The sequence below is a fragment of the Leucopleurus acutus genome, assembly GCF_964270905.1.
Source record: "Leucopleurus acutus genome assembly, chromosome: 13".
Classification (NCBI taxonomy): Eukaryota; Metazoa; Chordata; class Mammalia; order Artiodactyla; family Delphinidae; genus Leucopleurus; species Leucopleurus acutus.
The window spans coordinates 12990748-13007050 of record NC_139155.1 but is presented as its reverse complement, the minus strand read 5'-3'; the positions used below and the strand labels follow the sequence as shown (position 1 = coordinate 13007050).

Genomic DNA, 16303 nt, shown 5'->3' with positions numbered 1-16303 from the left:
AACTAGGGGTCCACAAACTTTTTCTGTAAAGGACAAGACAGTAAATATTTTAGATTTTGTAGGCCATACGGTTCCTTGTCACAACTACTCAGCTTTGCTGGTACAGCACAAAAACAGCCACAGACAACAGGTAAGTGAAGGCATGAGGCCGTGTTCCAATAAAACTTTAGTTACGAAAGCAGGCAGCAGGTCAGATTTGGCCCATGAGTCACGGTTTGCCAACACCTAGTTTAAACAAAGGAAATTTCCTTCACAAATTAAATTCAATTTTATCCTGTAATTCGATACAATACAATCTCACTCTAAAATACATACCCCTTCTCATCAGCTGGACTTGGCTGTCCCTCTTTCACTGGCTTCTGTGGTTTTTTCTCCTTCTTCTTCAGGTACTCCTTCAGTTTTTCTGCTCTATCAAGATACTCTGTACACTTTGCCCTGATACTTTGCTTGGCTTTATCACCCTGTGCTTCATCTATTGAAGGGAAACGAGAGAGATTTTTCCTTTAGTATTCTTTACAGACAGGTATAAAACTCCTAGACATACTTTTCCAAAAAGGAAAATCTATTTTGGAGGAGAGAGCAAAGATCATCTCTAGCTCATCACAATCCATGATTATCAATCTTTTCTATTCCTTCCTCCAGCAGGGTTGGGGGCCAACAGTGAGTGTGAGTCAGAGAGAGTTCTGAGCAAGACACTAGGATATCTTAAGTTAATGTTAAATAATAAGAAGAAATTATTTAATATTCTGTGGGCTTCATACTCTTCCCTTACATTCTGTGCAGACAGCTAAAAGCGGCTTATCTCATACAAAACCAATTATAAGACAAATAGAAGTAAAGCAATATTAACCATTTCCATCAACGTCTACATAAGCTTTATTTCAGAGTATAAAAAGTGACAGAAATTCCATATATTATGAGTACCACCAGTACAGTAATTTTACTAAAGGCCCCTGTGAGAGCTGTTTGAAAAGGAGACTTCAGCAATATACGCAGTGTATGGGATTAGCCCCACCTATCTTATATGTTATGATTAATTCTTAGTTTCACTTTAATGTGACAGAAAAACCTCAAAATTAAATAGGGAAGCTCAAAAGAAAATCCTAAATTATCCAACTGCTAAAATTTTTATTTAAAAAAAAACGAAGTTTGCCAGAAAGACACTTTTTCAATGTCTTATTTCACATATGTTCAGCATTAGGTTTAAGATCCATGAAGGCAGGGGTCGTTATCCATTTCTTCCTCACTGCTGTATCTCAGTGCCTAGAACAGTAGCTGGCAGGTGGTAAACACTGAATACATATTTGGAAATACACAAAATGTCTCCCAACCTATTTTTGTTTGTTTCTGTTTTGGCTGCGCAGCACAGCATGTGGGATCTTAGTTTCCCCACCAGGGATCGAACCCGCGCCCCCTGCAGTGGAAGCATGGAGTCTTAACCACTGGACCACCAGGAAAGTCCCCCAACCTATTTTTAAAACATCTATTTTCAAAGAGATGTTTAGAAAATGAGTAGGTCCAGATTACATAATCTGGGTACATAACCAGTAAAATGAAAACTTTTTCCCACTGACTATATGGCATTTTAATATGTTTAGGTGTACAAAGTAATAACTATGACAGCTGTGCACATTTGTTGGTTGAGTACTTAAAAACTACTAAGAAGCTAGTGGGACTCTTTTGCAAATTGATGGTTTATAATTTTCTGGCATTGTACTTCAATTTTTATAAATGAAATAGAATAATCTTTTTAGTGTTTTTAAATAAAAAAACAAATGATGACCTTACATTTAACTACATGGAGAAAATACTGTACAGCGTGTTGGTAGAGTTGAAGGGCTTCCTCGTAGTTCCCAGCTTTGTCTTCCTGGGCTGCTTTGCTAGCAAGATCTATCGCTTTCTGTTTGAAGGGAGGCAAAACTATACCATCAAAATCAAAGCATAGCATAAGTCTGAAATAAATAATCACGTTGAATGTTTTCTTTAAAAATGAAAGCAACCTTAAAACAAATCTGCCTTTTTTTCTAAATCACAACTGCATTGTATTATAAATTATAATTATTTATAAAATGCAAATTACATTTCTTCTATAGGTAAATGCTATCTGAACACCTCTTTATCTAGTACCAATCACTGAGATTCTCACATAATTTTTCACTCAACAAAAGTCAAGCTCAGGGCTAGCAAGGAATAATCAAGTAACATGAAAACTCAAGTTAAAAGCATTTATGGAAATTCTCAAAAATCAAATGTCTAAAGCATATGACAACAGTAAAATTTAAATGGGGTAAAACGCCTTCAGAAGCGATAGGGCAATGAAATACCAAGAGTCTGAAAAATACCCAAATCTTTTAACTCAGTGATTAACTAAAAGGTTCACTGAGCAAAGACAAACCAGAGAGGTCTTTTGAAAAAACAAAAACAAAACTTGAAAACTTAAATTTTAAATAGCAAAAAGATGCCACACAATATAAAAAGTAGAATTGTTAAATATTAAGCAGTATTTGTAATAATATAGAAAAATGAATAATGGAAGTTTTTAAAAAGCATTATACAATTTTTACATATAGCATGAGATCAAGTATTTGAAACAACAGCAAACAAACAAATAAATAAACTTTTAAAAAGCACAGAAGAAAGATGGGAAGGAAATTTCACAGAGCTTATCTTTGATAAGATGCAATTTTTTTCATTTTCTACTTCTTCACATCTTCCAGAAATTCCATAATGAAATGGGCAACTTTTGTAGTACTTTTTTTTTTAACTTTTTATTTTATATTGGAGTAGAGTTGATTAGCAATGCTATGTTAGTTTCAGGTGTGCAGCAAAGTGATTCAGTTGTACATATACACGTATCTATTCTTTTTCAAGTTCTTTTCCCATTTATGTTATTACATAATATTGAGCAGAGTTCCCTGTACTATACAGTAGGTCCTGGTTGGTTATCCATTTTATTTTACTTTATTAAAACTTATTTTATTTTTTAATTTTGGCTGCGTTGGGTCTTTGTTGCCACGTGTGGGTTTTCTCTAGTTGTGGCGAGCGGGGGCTGCTCTGCGTTGCGGTACGTGGGCTTCTCACTGTGGTGTCTTCTCTTGTTGTGGAGCGCAGGCTCTAGGCTTGGGGGCTTCAGTAGTTGTGGTGCGTGCGGGCTCAGTAGTTGTGGCATGCAGGCTTCAGTAGTTGTGGCGTGCAGGCTCAATAGGTGTGGCTCGCGGGCTCTAGAGTGCAGGCTCAGTAGTTGTGGCGCATGGGGCTTAGTTGCTCCGCAGCATGTGGGATCTTCCCAGACCAGGGCTGGAACCCACGTCCCCTGCACTGGCAGGCGGATTCTTAGGCACTGCGCCACCAGGGAAGCCCAGATCCATTTTGAATACAGCAGTGTGGACATGTCATCCCAAATTTCCTAACTGTCCCTCCCCCACCCCTGCAACCATAGTTTGTTCTCTAAGTCTGTGAGTCTGTTTCTGTTTTGTAAGTTCAAAAGTTGTAAATAACTTTAAAAAAACCCACACACACAACTACCAGAAATAGATCCATACAGCTACGTCCAACTGAATTTTGACAAAGATATAGAAAGGCAAGTTAATGGCAGAAAGATAGGCTTTTTTTTTTTTTTTTTTTTTGTGGTATGCCGGCCTCTCACTGCTGTGGCCTCTCCCGTGCGGAGCACAGGCTCCGGACGCGCAGGCTCAGCGGCCACGGCTCACGGGCCAAGATAGGCTTTTAAAGAAATGGTTCCAGAGCAAATGAACATCCATAAGCCAAAAAAAAAAAAGAGGGAGAACACCTCAAACTAAACCTTGTACTCTGTACAAAAACTAACTTGAAATGGATCACGGACTTAAATATAAAATGTAGGGCTTCCCTGGTGGCGCAGTGGTTGAGAGTCCGCCTGCCGATGCAGGGGACGCGGGTTCGTGCCCCGGTCCGGGAAGATCCCACATGTGGCGGAGCGGCTGGGCCCGTGAGCCATGGCCGCTGAGCCTGCGCGTCTGGAGCCTGTGCTCCGCAACGGGAGAGGCCACAGCAGTGAGAGGCCTGCGTATCATACACACACACACACACACAAAAGTAAAACTATAAAATCCTTAGAAAAAACAAAGAGTATCTTCACCATCTAGGGCTAGGCAAAGGGTTCTTAGACTTGACACCAAAAGTACAATATATAAAAAGAAAAAATAAAAACAGTATATTGGCATAAAAAAGACACATAGATCAATGGAACAGAAGAAAGAGCCCAGGAATAAACCAACACATATGTTCTCAATTAATTTACCACAAAGGAGCAAAGAATGTATGATGGGGAAAGAACAGTCTCTTCAATAAATGATGCTGGGAAAACTGGACAGCCAAATGCAAAAGAATGAAAATGAATACTATCTTATACAATACACAAAAATAACTCAAAATGGAGTAAAGATTTGAACATAAGACCTGAAACCATAAAACTCCTAGAAGAAAACGCAGATGATAAGCTCCTTGACGTTGGTCTTGGTGATAATTTTTTGGATTTGATGCCACAAAGGCAACAAAAGCAAAAATAAGTGTGACTACATCAAACAAAAAAGCTTCTGCACAGCAAAGGAAATAATCAACAGAATGAAAGGTAACCTACTGAATGGGAGAAAATACTTGCAAATCATATATATCTGATAAGGGGTTAATATCAAAAAATATAAAATACTCATACAAATCAAGAGCAAAAACCAAAACAATTCGATCAAAAAATGGGCAGTGGATCTGAATAAACATTTTTCCAAAGAAGACACACAGATGGCCAACAGGTACATGAAAAGGTCCTCAACATCTAATCATCAGGGAAATGCAGATCAAAACAACAATGCGTTATCACCTCACACCCATCAGAATGGCTATTATCAAAGAGACAAGAAATAGAGTGTTGGTGAGGATGTAGAGAACAGGGAACTCTAGTGTACTGTTGATGGAAGTATAAATTGGTGCAGTTACTATGGAAAATAGTACGGAGGTTCCTCAAAAAATTAAAAACAGAACTATCATATGATCCAGCAATTCCACTCCTGGGTATTTATCTGAAGAAAATGAAAATATTAGCTTGAAAAGATATGTGCACCCCCATGTTCACTGCAGCATTATTTACAACAGCCAAGATATGGAAACACCTAAGTGTCCACCAAAGGATGACTGGATAAAGAAAAAATATATATATCAAATATTATTCAGCCATAAAAAAGGAAATCTTGCCATTTGCAAAAACATGGATGGAACCTGAGGGCATTATGCTAAGTGAAATAAGTCAGACCGAGAAAGACAAATACCATATGATCTTACTTATATGGGGAATCTAAAAAAAAAAAACCCCAAAAAACAAAAAATGAGCTCACAGACAGAGAACAGACTGGTGGTTGCCACAGGTGGGGGGTTGGGCGAAACAGGTAAAGGGGGTCCAAAGGTACAAACTTCCAGCATAAAGTAAATCAGTCATGGGGATGTCATGTGTAGCATGGTGACTATAATTAATAATACTCTCTTACGTATTTTTGAAAGTTGTCACAAGAAAAATAATTTGTAACTATGTATGGTGACAGATGTTAACCAGATGTACTGTGGTGATCACCTCACAATATAAACAAATATCGAACCATGCTGCACACCTGAAACTAATATAACATTATATATCAATTACACCTCAAAGTAAAAAAAATAATGATAAATTGGACCTCATCAAACTTAAAAATTTTGGGTCTGTAAAACAGCCTGTTAAAAGGATGAAAAGACAAGCCAAAGAGTGGGAGAAATGTTTGCAAACCACATGTTTGGGAAAGGACTAGTACTTAGAATACAGAAAGAACTCTCAAAAATCAAGTTTAAAAATAACTGAAGTAGAAAATAAGCTAAAGACATAAATAGACATTTCACCAAAAAGGATATACAGATGGCAAATTAGCACATGAAAAGATGTTCAACATCACTAGCCGTTAGGGAAATGCAAATTAAAACCACAGTAAGATATCACTAAACGTATCAGAATGGCTAAAATAAAAAATAGTGACAATGCCAAACAGTGGTGAGGATACAGAGAACTGGATCACTTATACATTGCTGAGATGTAAAAAGGTACAGTCACTCTAGGAAACAGGTTTGTTTTTTTTACAAATCTAAACACGCAACCACCACATGAATCAACAACTGCACGCCTGGGCATTTATCTCAGAGAAATAAAGACTACGTTCACATAAAAGCTTGTACTTGAACATTCCAGATGCCCTTCATGGTTAAACCGTGGTACACCCAGACCAGGGAGTACTACTCAGTAACAAAAAAGAATGAACTACTGATATACGCAACTTGGATGAATCTTGAGGGAATTAAGCTAGGTGAAAAGAACCAATCCCAAAAGGTTACATACTGCATGATTCCATTCACATAACCTCAAATGACAAAACCAGAGGTGAAGAGCCATTTAGTATTGTCAGGAGACAGGAATGCGGGGGGGAAGAGAAAGGGAAGTAACTGTGGCTATAAAAGGGCAACGAGAGGGATTCTTTGGGAGAGAACTCTTCTGTATCATGACTACGGCTGGGGGATACAGGAATTAACTCGACGGAACTCTGTGTGCACAGACACACACACACACACACTTAAGACTGGGGAAATCTGAGTAAGACAGTAGAATATATCAATGTCAACATCCGGGTTGTGATACTGTACTATATAGTTTTACAAGATGCTGCCACTGGGGACAACTGGGTGAAGGGTACACAGGCTCTCTCTGTATTATTTCTCCCAACTGCGTGTGAATCTGCAATCATCTCAAAATAAAATTTTAATTAAGAAAACTATCTTTAATATTTTAAAATATGCACACACATACAAATTAAGAACAAGCATGATTTACTGAAACATTCCACCTGTATTAATTTAGGTAGTAAAACTATTCAACAGAAATAAGAGCCAGTAGAAAAAAATAATCATGGCTATGCTATATTAAAAATAAGCATACAACTAAGGTAAGAAATTATTCAAATAATCCAAAAACTAATCATATGTTGAAAATATTGTATTTTGAAGCAGTTGCTCATGGACTGCATAGAGATGGGATAAATGGGAGGAAGAGGCCTTCCCTCTGCTGTGGCAGGAGGGAAGAAAAATAAATGGTGTGTCTCAGAACTGATAAAATGTAGCAGTACATGTTTCCCAGTTCAAATAGCCTGAACTTGGAGCTAAATTTCCAAGTTTGGTAAACTCAGCAGGATATAAAGGGTGGAGTCACAGCACCTGGTCAACCGGTGGTTTGGTGTACCTGGTCTTATAAAAATGTATCCAGAAGGCTCAGAGGCTAAGTCATGTAGCAGAAGTAAGTTCTTCCTTTTTCTGGCTATAATTGCCTTCTTATGCTATTTTGAATTGCTGTGCCACTCACCTCTTAAGTTATGCATTCCCCTCATTTGCTGTCAGCCCTCTTTTAGGAACCAAAATGACATTTGTTAAAACTCGTACAGTCAGTATTTAAAAATCTAGCTCCAAATATGGTACCAATCACTTTAAAGCAGCCTTTCTCTGATGATGGATGCATCTGTATTTGCACTGTCCAATACAGGAGCATATGGCTTTTGAAACTTTTGGCTAATGTGACTGAAGAGTTTTAAGTTTTATTTAAGTAAAATTTAAATTTAAATTGCCACATGTGGCTACCATACTGGACAGCACATGTTAAACCTTTAATCGAAGATGATGATTGGAGGATATGCATCTGTTTTTCCCCTGATGAATGCTCCACTTCACCCTTGTTTCTGTTAGCATTTTTCATTTGAAACAAAATTAACCATGTCTTGCATGGTTTGGGAGTGCCAATTATTCTTTCAGAATATAACCCTGACTGTCTCCATCGCTACCACCCTAGCTCAATCCACTATCACATCTGTCAAACCTACCGCCTAGCCTCCTCGAAGCGGTCAGCCTGCTTCCACAGTTGATACGGAAGTCCACACAGCACCAGTGAAGGGCACCCTTTGATGGCTTCCCATTGCGAACAATAAATCCCAAATGCTGGGTCATGATCTACCTGGGCCCTGGCTCTGTCTGGGTCTCACCTGACACCCTCTAGTCCTCCTTCACTCAGGCAGCCTATGGACTAGGACCCCTCTGCCCACAACACTCTTCCCTGCTCTTTCCCCAGATGGATGCACAAGGGTCTCGTTTTCAGTCACAGTTCACATGCCAAGTCCTCAGAGAGGCCCTCCCTCCTCTCCTATTTCAAAGGCTGCACCCCACCCCTGATCTCAGCCCTCCCCTCACCCTGCACTTCTATCCCATTGCTGTGTTTATCATTGTTCCCCTGCATACTCACTTACTGGCCATCTCCTTTAGTGTACAGGGAAGCTCCACAAGGAAGGGGACTTGCACCGCAGGCATGCAAACAGCCCTCCTTCAGCTAGCCCTGACACTAAGACCCCCTTCAGCTTGGTTCTGCTTCTCTGCTACCTTCAGAACCCAAACCTCACCAGCACAGCCTCTACTCTTTCCAGTTCCTTTTTTTCTCCTTACCTTCAGCTGCCAACCTGTCCCTTATCTTATCAATAAATCTGCTCATATCAAGGTTCTCTGTGGTGCCAGATCCAAAGACCAGCTCTGCGTCCACCTCGATCTCTCGACAGTATTCTACAGCAGCATCACTTCCCTCTGGAGCGCTGCCCTCTGCCGAGCTCCCAAGCGCCACTCTGCCCGCTTTCCTCCCGCCGCTGACAGCTCCTGCTCAGTTTCCTTTGCTGACTCTCCTTGAACCTGACGCTGAAGTATCAGAGCTCCTCAGGGCTCGGGCGTCCTTCTGTTTCCTCCCTCCCTATGTGAGCTGTTCTCAATGACTGAAGCTGATTATCTTCAGGCTGATGATTCCCAAATTTATTCAATTTTAAAACACGCCACTCTTCTGTTTAAAATCCTTCCAGTGGCTTGTTTCTGTGCATGTGGGTTTTGTTTTGTTTTGGCCTGTCCTCTCCCACTAGAATATAAGCTCCATGAGGACAGGAGTCAAGCCTGTTGGCTTTTTTATATTCTGGAGGCTGGCACAAGACTGACTGAATCTCAGGGTCAGCCAGGATCCAGTCATCGATATGTAGGCACAAAGGCTGGGAACACCTGGGACTGTCCTTTTCAGATTAGACCATGATGTGCCCACGCTAGAAAACCCTGGGAAACTGGGTAAATTCCAGACCCACCCATCTCAGGAGGAAAGCTGTCCCAGCCCCGGTCTTTCAAGGCTGATTCTTTCCCTGGTGCTCTGGAGCCCATTCCTACCTTCCTCCTCAGACATTCAGTCCCCTCGATTTTAACAGCTCAACTGTTCTCCCCAACCTAACCTTTCCCTTTTTGGGGGAAGCATTCCTTAGCATAAAAATGTATGCAAGTCCTATCTTAGACTCGTAGCTACAAAACACCAACAGAAACACACCAGCTCTCCCCAATTCTAAGGTTCCCATGTAGCTACCATCTTATTCAATACTTGCCTCTTCACCTCCACAGCAAAGCCCCAAAGAGAACCCGAAGTTCATCTCGGTTTCTTGATTCCTCCCACGGCAATGCTTCCTGCCCCTTGACTGCAAGATCTCTCACTTATCTAGTTATGGGTCACTAGGTGAGCACTTAGCCCTCGTAAGAGACACCTCACATGGCCTCCTTTGGCCATCAACGCACCGTCCTCTCCAGGTTTGACTCTTGGCTATGTCACGATTCTTTTTCAGGCTCCCTTTTCTCTCTCCTTAAACGCTGATATTCCACTGGGTCTGTGCCTTGGTCCTTGTCTTTCCTCATTCTATAAACTTTCCAAGACGGCCACACCTCTGCTACCATCTATATGCTACTAACTCCCAAATCCTTATTCCCAGCCTAGCTTAAATTCTATACATATGTACCCAGCTGCTCAATGGACAGTTCTACCTGACTGTCCCCACAAGCATTTCAAGCCCCTGAAGTTCAGGACCACCCTGGCCCCAAATATGCCCCCTCTTCTTGTAATCCCCACTGTCAAGCTGTGCCCTGTACACACACAATGGTTTCATTCTAAAACAAAAACGTGAGCTTACTGCCTTCTCTGACTCCCCTCTGACAGCAGGATGGGGACCAATCACCTATGTGTAGCACACACTGCTCCTTGTCATGTGGCTTAACTAGGCTTGACCCCTCACCTGGCACACTCCGTTCCCGTCACACCAAACTACAGGGACAACCCAGATGGCTCAGACTTCATACCTCCGTGTACAGTGTGCTCTCCACCTGGAATACCCTATCCCATTGTCCAACACTCAGCACAGTCACTGTGGTCCTCCAACTGCAAAGTCCTTCCCAGCACCCCCAGGAGGCCTAGCCTCTGCTTCCTCTAAATTTCCACTGCCTCTTGTACATCCTTCCAAAGGTCACAAAGTATCCTAGTAGTCCCTTTATGTCTGATGTTTTCACGTCAGAATATAAGCCCTTGGAAATCAAGGATGATACATTTCTTTTATGATTCCCCAACATGTAGCAAAATGCATGACATAGTAGACACTCAGAAAAGTAAATATTCAGGACTGAGTAAACTTTGAGTTCTATACACAATGAACTTGCAGTTTCTCCCAACCCTCTAAGAGGTTTATTACACTTCTAGACTGAGGCATATGTTGTTTTTCTCTGCTTGGAATGCATCCCACTTTCTTGTCCAAGAAGGCATGACTTCATAGTGAAAAAGCACAAACTTATAAGCAGATAGACCTGGATTCAAAATTAATCCAAGTCTTCAATACTAATTAACTGTATGTCTTTGGGCAAATCATAAACTTAATAAGCTTTGGTTTCTTATACTGTGAAACTGGAGTAATACCTTGAAGAGTTGTTTTGAGGACTAAATGAGATCACATCAAACACCAGGCAGAAAATTAGTGTCAGTACCTTTCACTCTTATCTAAGCTCACATCATCTTCTCTGCGGAACATTTCTCATTTATCCTTGAAGAGTTACACAAACCCTTCCTTTCTGCCCTCTCACACTAACCTTTAATTCTATTAGAGCATTACTGCATTATTTTATTTTGATTTTTAGTTATCTGCATTCCTCCATTTGATTATAAGCATCTGGCTATGGGGATTTTGCCTTGTTCAGTGAGAAATCGATTCGTTAGTTGAATATTCTTCATCCAAATTTCCTACATTAGAAAGTGGAAAAGGTTGAATGAGAAAGCACATCTGTGACCCAACCACTGATAAAAGTATAACTCATTATCTCTTCCTCTGTTTAACACTATCAATTATGCCTTTAATATGGGTCAATCTCGAGCTGATTCACTGAAGAACATCCACAATCCAATCCAAATATGATGCAAAGGATTACAGAATGAAACTGCAAATGTTGCAAAATAAAAATGATCAGTAAATAGATGAAAATTATATTGTAGAATGCCCAAATCACATGCAAACTCTTGACAAATAAAAGTTGGTGTACTATGTATAAAATAGATGAGCAACAAGGATATATCGTATAGCACAGGAAATTACAGCCATTATCTTGTGTTAATTTTTAATGGAGTATAATCTGTAGAAATACTGAATCACTATGCTGTACACCTGAAACTATATTGTAAATCAATAAAACTTCAATAAAAACATTTTTTAAAGATGGTGGAATAAAACTATGCAGTTAACTGACAAACCAACAAGGATGAAAACAAGGCATTTCAAAAGAAATCACCTTTGATCCTCAAAGGAACAACAGTTTTATCAAATGACCAATACTTTTTCCAAGTACATTTACCAAAAAAACCCCTTCTGAATGGGGCTACAAAAAACTAATGTTAAGTGAAGATTGTTGCATTTTAGTTTAATGAAATCTTGTTGGAAAAAATACACATAAGTCAACACATGACTTATTCTTTATTCTAAGAAATAAGTCACGTTGCAATTATATTTTGTTAAAGACATAAAACATTTATTTTCATAATCTTTTGGGTTGATTTTCAAGATAAAAGTCCCAATCAAGTGCCCCACCTCCTTTTTGGTGAAAATTTGATCTCGATTTAAATCAGTCTACTTTCAGTGATTTTTCTTCAGGATCAATTATCCTGGGCTCAGTATATCCTCTATTAATTATCCCAGGTGCCTATACCAGGCACTCAACAAAAGCCTTTTCAACTGCAAGATCAAGACAAAGATTCAATATAGGGATTCACGCTACTCTTTTGTCCCAAACTTGACTAGTGGACTGGAGCTCTCGAGGTTAAGTCATATTCTAAACTCCACTGAAGCCCCAGATTCATTCTAGGGATGGGAGACACTGAAAAATTTCTCATCTCCATGAATTCCATTCCACAGAGGTCTAGCAATTAAGTCTAAAGTATCAGGATTACATGCTTTATGAACAAAACACTGAACTCACTGCGGTAGGGGTGGGAAAGTGAAGTCACAAAGGAGTTTAAGAAAACTCCATGATCTTATTTATATACTATATTTTGGGAGCCATTAGCGTGCACCTGAACGTATAGCTCAATGAATTCACGGATTCCTCAGATTCTGAGACTGTGCTCACGTTTCTATTCACTTGACAGCTCGAAAAGAAAGGCTTTGCTACACCAGCTTGAGGAACTAGGAGAGAACTCGAATCACCCTATTTTCAACTGGTCCAGAGTAATGCACTGGATACATTATGTTCTTTCCTCTCTCCCTTACACTGACTGCAGCGTTCGTGCCTCTGTTCAAAGCTCTGCCCAGCTCGGTTCAAACTCGGCTGGTTTGAAAAGGAAAAAACAAAAACAAAATCCTCAACAAAAGTCAGAAGTCCCACAAAGCCAGTGGGCTTGGGAAACCCCGGAAGCATGCGGAAAGCGTCCGATTCTCCCACCTGCCTCTGGGCCGGCGCGCCACCGCTTCCTCCCTCTTCCCCGCCCCCCACTTCCCACCCCACGCCCAGCGCCTCCCCTTGGCTTGGGCTCTCCAGGGGGCGGGAGGATGGCGATACCTGGAGGTTGCTCGAGGTGGATGCCATGGCGGAGATACGAGGCGATTCCTCGAGGAGGAACGGGGGCAGAGGAAACCTACAGTGGCAACGTCGAGTCGAGCCCGGAGCTGCCCCAAACGTGCGCAGGCCGGCGGCTCTTGGACCTCAAGCGGCGGCCTCCTTTCCGGACCTTCTTCCAAAACAACACTGCGCTCCAAAAGCCAGCGGCCCCCCCAACCCTCACAAAACTTCCGCAACCCTGAGCCCCTCCGGGCTCTCGTCCGGCCTCTAGCCTCAGTACTTCCGCTTTCGTCATCACCACGCGCGCCACCCAGTCCCGAACTAAGCCAGCCGAGGCCTGGCGGAAGTCAGGCGCAGGCGTACTGCGGCTCCGGCCTAGGGGAAGGGAGACCGTTCGGGGTTGAGTGCTATACTCTTTTCTTCCTTTTACGGAAGTCTTATCCTTTGAGATGAGTTATTGTTTCTGGCTTCTTTCACTTGACGGAGAATGGAGAGTGCTCTGTCAATCTTGCGAAAAATGTTATCCCGTCTCCAAGACCCGCTGGTTGGGGACTTTGGGTCCGTTACCAGTAACTCCTGTGCATAGTGGGGGTAATTAAAAGTACCTACCTCAGGGTTGTGGAGAATGCTAGTGCTGCGCGGTTAGGCGCACTGCAGAGTGATAAGCGAACACTTCATCCCGCAAGCATTTTCTCAATGGTTATTGTCATGGCTCTAGGAAGCCCCAAGAATTTCAATAAAAGTTATGTATGGCGCTGCCCTCAAGGAGCTTATGGCAGTCTGGTGGGGATGCAGGCTTCTGAACACAAGTCTTGTGAAACTGTTAGATCAGATATTATTGATTCCAGTTAACGTTACAGGGAAGGTTAATGGCTTGAGCAGGTGAGTGCTTTATGCGGGACCACAGATGTCAGGGATTAGTGGCAGAACTAAAAGAAGACCTTTTTCCAGCATTCTGTTGTTTGCGGGCACAGTCCTCTTTTTTTTCTTCCTTTCATAGTTTAGCTTCTCAAAGGAAAGCGAAATAGATGTTTAATCACTCCAACGTTTTACTTCCCTCTCATTCCCTAATTCTTTCCAAACATCTGGTGTCTCCTAAATAAAGAACTTCCCTCCCTCGCTTCTTACTTAGTAGTATTGTCAACTACCCAGTTCTTGAAATCTCTTCCGGATAGTGTCCTAATGTCCTTCCTCTAACCTCTTCACTTTCTCCCCTTCTTACTCTTAAGGGCAGAATTTCCTCAAGAGTCTGACGTCCTCTTCTTTCTCACTACTCAAGCTCTGCTCATCTTATCCCCTTCCTGGGCTCCAGGTAGCAATAGAATAGAAATGGCTTCAAATTTAAATCTCTAGCCTGCCCTGTCCTCTGCCCAGCATTTATAGCTACCTCCCAGAGAGCTCCAAAAAACCATAGAGTTTTCCCACAAGAAAAATTCAACACGTTAAGAGCCATATTAATTATCTTAAACCCCAAACTTCCTTCTCTGATCTCTCCTTAGAATAATATATCACCAAATCTCCATCATGCAGGCTCAAAGCTAAAGCCCTCTCTCTGCCTGCGTCTATCAATTCTCCTTCCTACCCACCCTGTCCCCTTCCAGTTACTGATAAAATACTATAGGGACTCCAGCCCTTAGAATATCAGCACATAATAGACATTTAATAAATATTAAACTATTTAACTGAGCTGCTCAAAATAAGTCACTGGTTCCTTAATGACTTTCAAGCTTGATTTTGCCTGAAGATACAACCAGATTCCAATTTACCTTTCAATTCAATCCCTAAATGTTTATTGAACATCCACTGAAGACAAGTCTACTGGGCATTAAGAACCTACAAAGACGAATAAGGATTCGTCTAAAATCCTCGCCATTTAGGATTTTACAATTTAGTGGAAGGCAAGACATGTAATAGTGAAAAGAGAATTCATTTGAGTACCACAGTTGAGTACCACCATGTGCCAGGCTGTTTTAGGTGCTGGATATGAAGCAAAGAGTCAAAAATTCCTCTTTTATCACCAATACAGTAATAAGTCCTGTTTATACCATGTGCTCCCTGATATGCAATGAGGAGAGTGTCACCTGCGGTATTTTAAAAAATCTATAACCTCAGTCTCATCATGCGAAAGTACCATACAAATATAAATTGAGTTTTTTTTTTTAACTTCTACAAAATACCTAACCAGTGCACTTCAAAAATGTCAAAGTCATGAAAAAACAAGGAAACACTGAGAAACTTGTCACAGATTGCAGGAGACTGACAACTAAATGCAATATGGGATTCTGGACTGGATCCTGGAACAGAACAAGACAGTGGAAAAACTGATAAAACCTGAATAAAGTCTGTATTTTAGCTAATAGTATTATACCGATGCTAATTTCTTAGTTTTGATAAGTACACCATGGTTATTTAAGTTGTTAACAGTAGGAGATGTTGGGTGAAGCATATATGGGAATCCTCTAGATCTTTGCAACTCTTTTGTAAATATTATTTTAAAATAAAATGTTTCCTTAAAAAGTCCTGTTCTTTGGGAGCTTACCTTCTAATGGAATAGGAACTTTTTACCTTTTACGTGTGTGAGATAAATAGAAAATATATATTGGTCTCTGCCCCTGGTTCCTGGCACAGAGCTCCTGAAACCTTGGAATTTCCTGGGTGATCGAAATGTCTTTTGTTCTAATGAGGTGATGCTGGGTGGGCTCCTGGATGAGGACTGATCACCATAAAGTCCAAACCATGATTAGAAACTTGGAATTTTCAGCCCCCCCACCTCCATCCTCTTGAGAAGACAGAAGGGCTGAAAATGGAGTTAATGATCGATCATGCCTATGTGATGTGATGAATCCTCCATAAAAATCCCCTAAGTGTGAGGTTCAGGGAGCTTCTGGGTTGGTGAACGTAGAGGTGCTGGGAGAGTGATGGGCTCCGAGAGGGCATGGAAGCTCCTCGCCCCTTCCCAAATACCTCGCCCTATGCATCTCTTCTATCTGGATGTTCAACTGTATCCTTTATCATAACCTTTTATAATAAACCGGTAAGAGCAAGTAAAATGTTTTTCTGAGTTCTGTGAGCTGCTCTAGCAAATTAATTGAACCTGAGGAGGGGGTCATCGTAACCTCCGATCTATAGCCAGTTGGTCAGAAGCACAGGTAGCATCCCTGTCTTGTGACTGGCATCCGAGGACTCTGTGTGTGTGTGTGTGTGTGTGTGTGTGTGTGTGTGTGTGTGTGGCAGTCTTGTGGGACTGAGCCCTTAACTTGTGGGATCTGACACTCTCTCCAGGTAGATAATATCAGAATTGAATCAAATTGCAAACCACCCACCTGGTGTCACAGAGAAT

At 41.1% G+C, this 16303-nt stretch overlaps 1 protein-coding gene across 2 annotated transcripts in view; it reads right to left on the bottom strand.

Moving 5' to 3' along the window:
* Positions 1–13234, bottom strand: part of VPS4B (vacuolar protein sorting 4 homolog B) — a 31563-nt gene extending 18329 nt beyond the window's left edge. For both annotated transcript variants that reach the window (XR_014326682.1, XM_082852684.1), the window contains exons 1-3: positions 12964–13234; positions 1789–1900; positions 316–472 (exon numbers count right to left, since the gene is read on the bottom strand). Coding sequence is in view for 1 of the 2 variants with exons in the window: in XM_082852684.1 (XP_082708810.1) it covers positions 316–472; positions 1789–1900; positions 12964–12990 (296 nt within the window). In the remaining variant the exon portion in view is untranslated. The remainder of the gene's footprint in view (positions 1–315; positions 473–1788; positions 1901–12963) is intronic.
* Positions 13235–16303: the final 3069 nt, after the last annotated feature.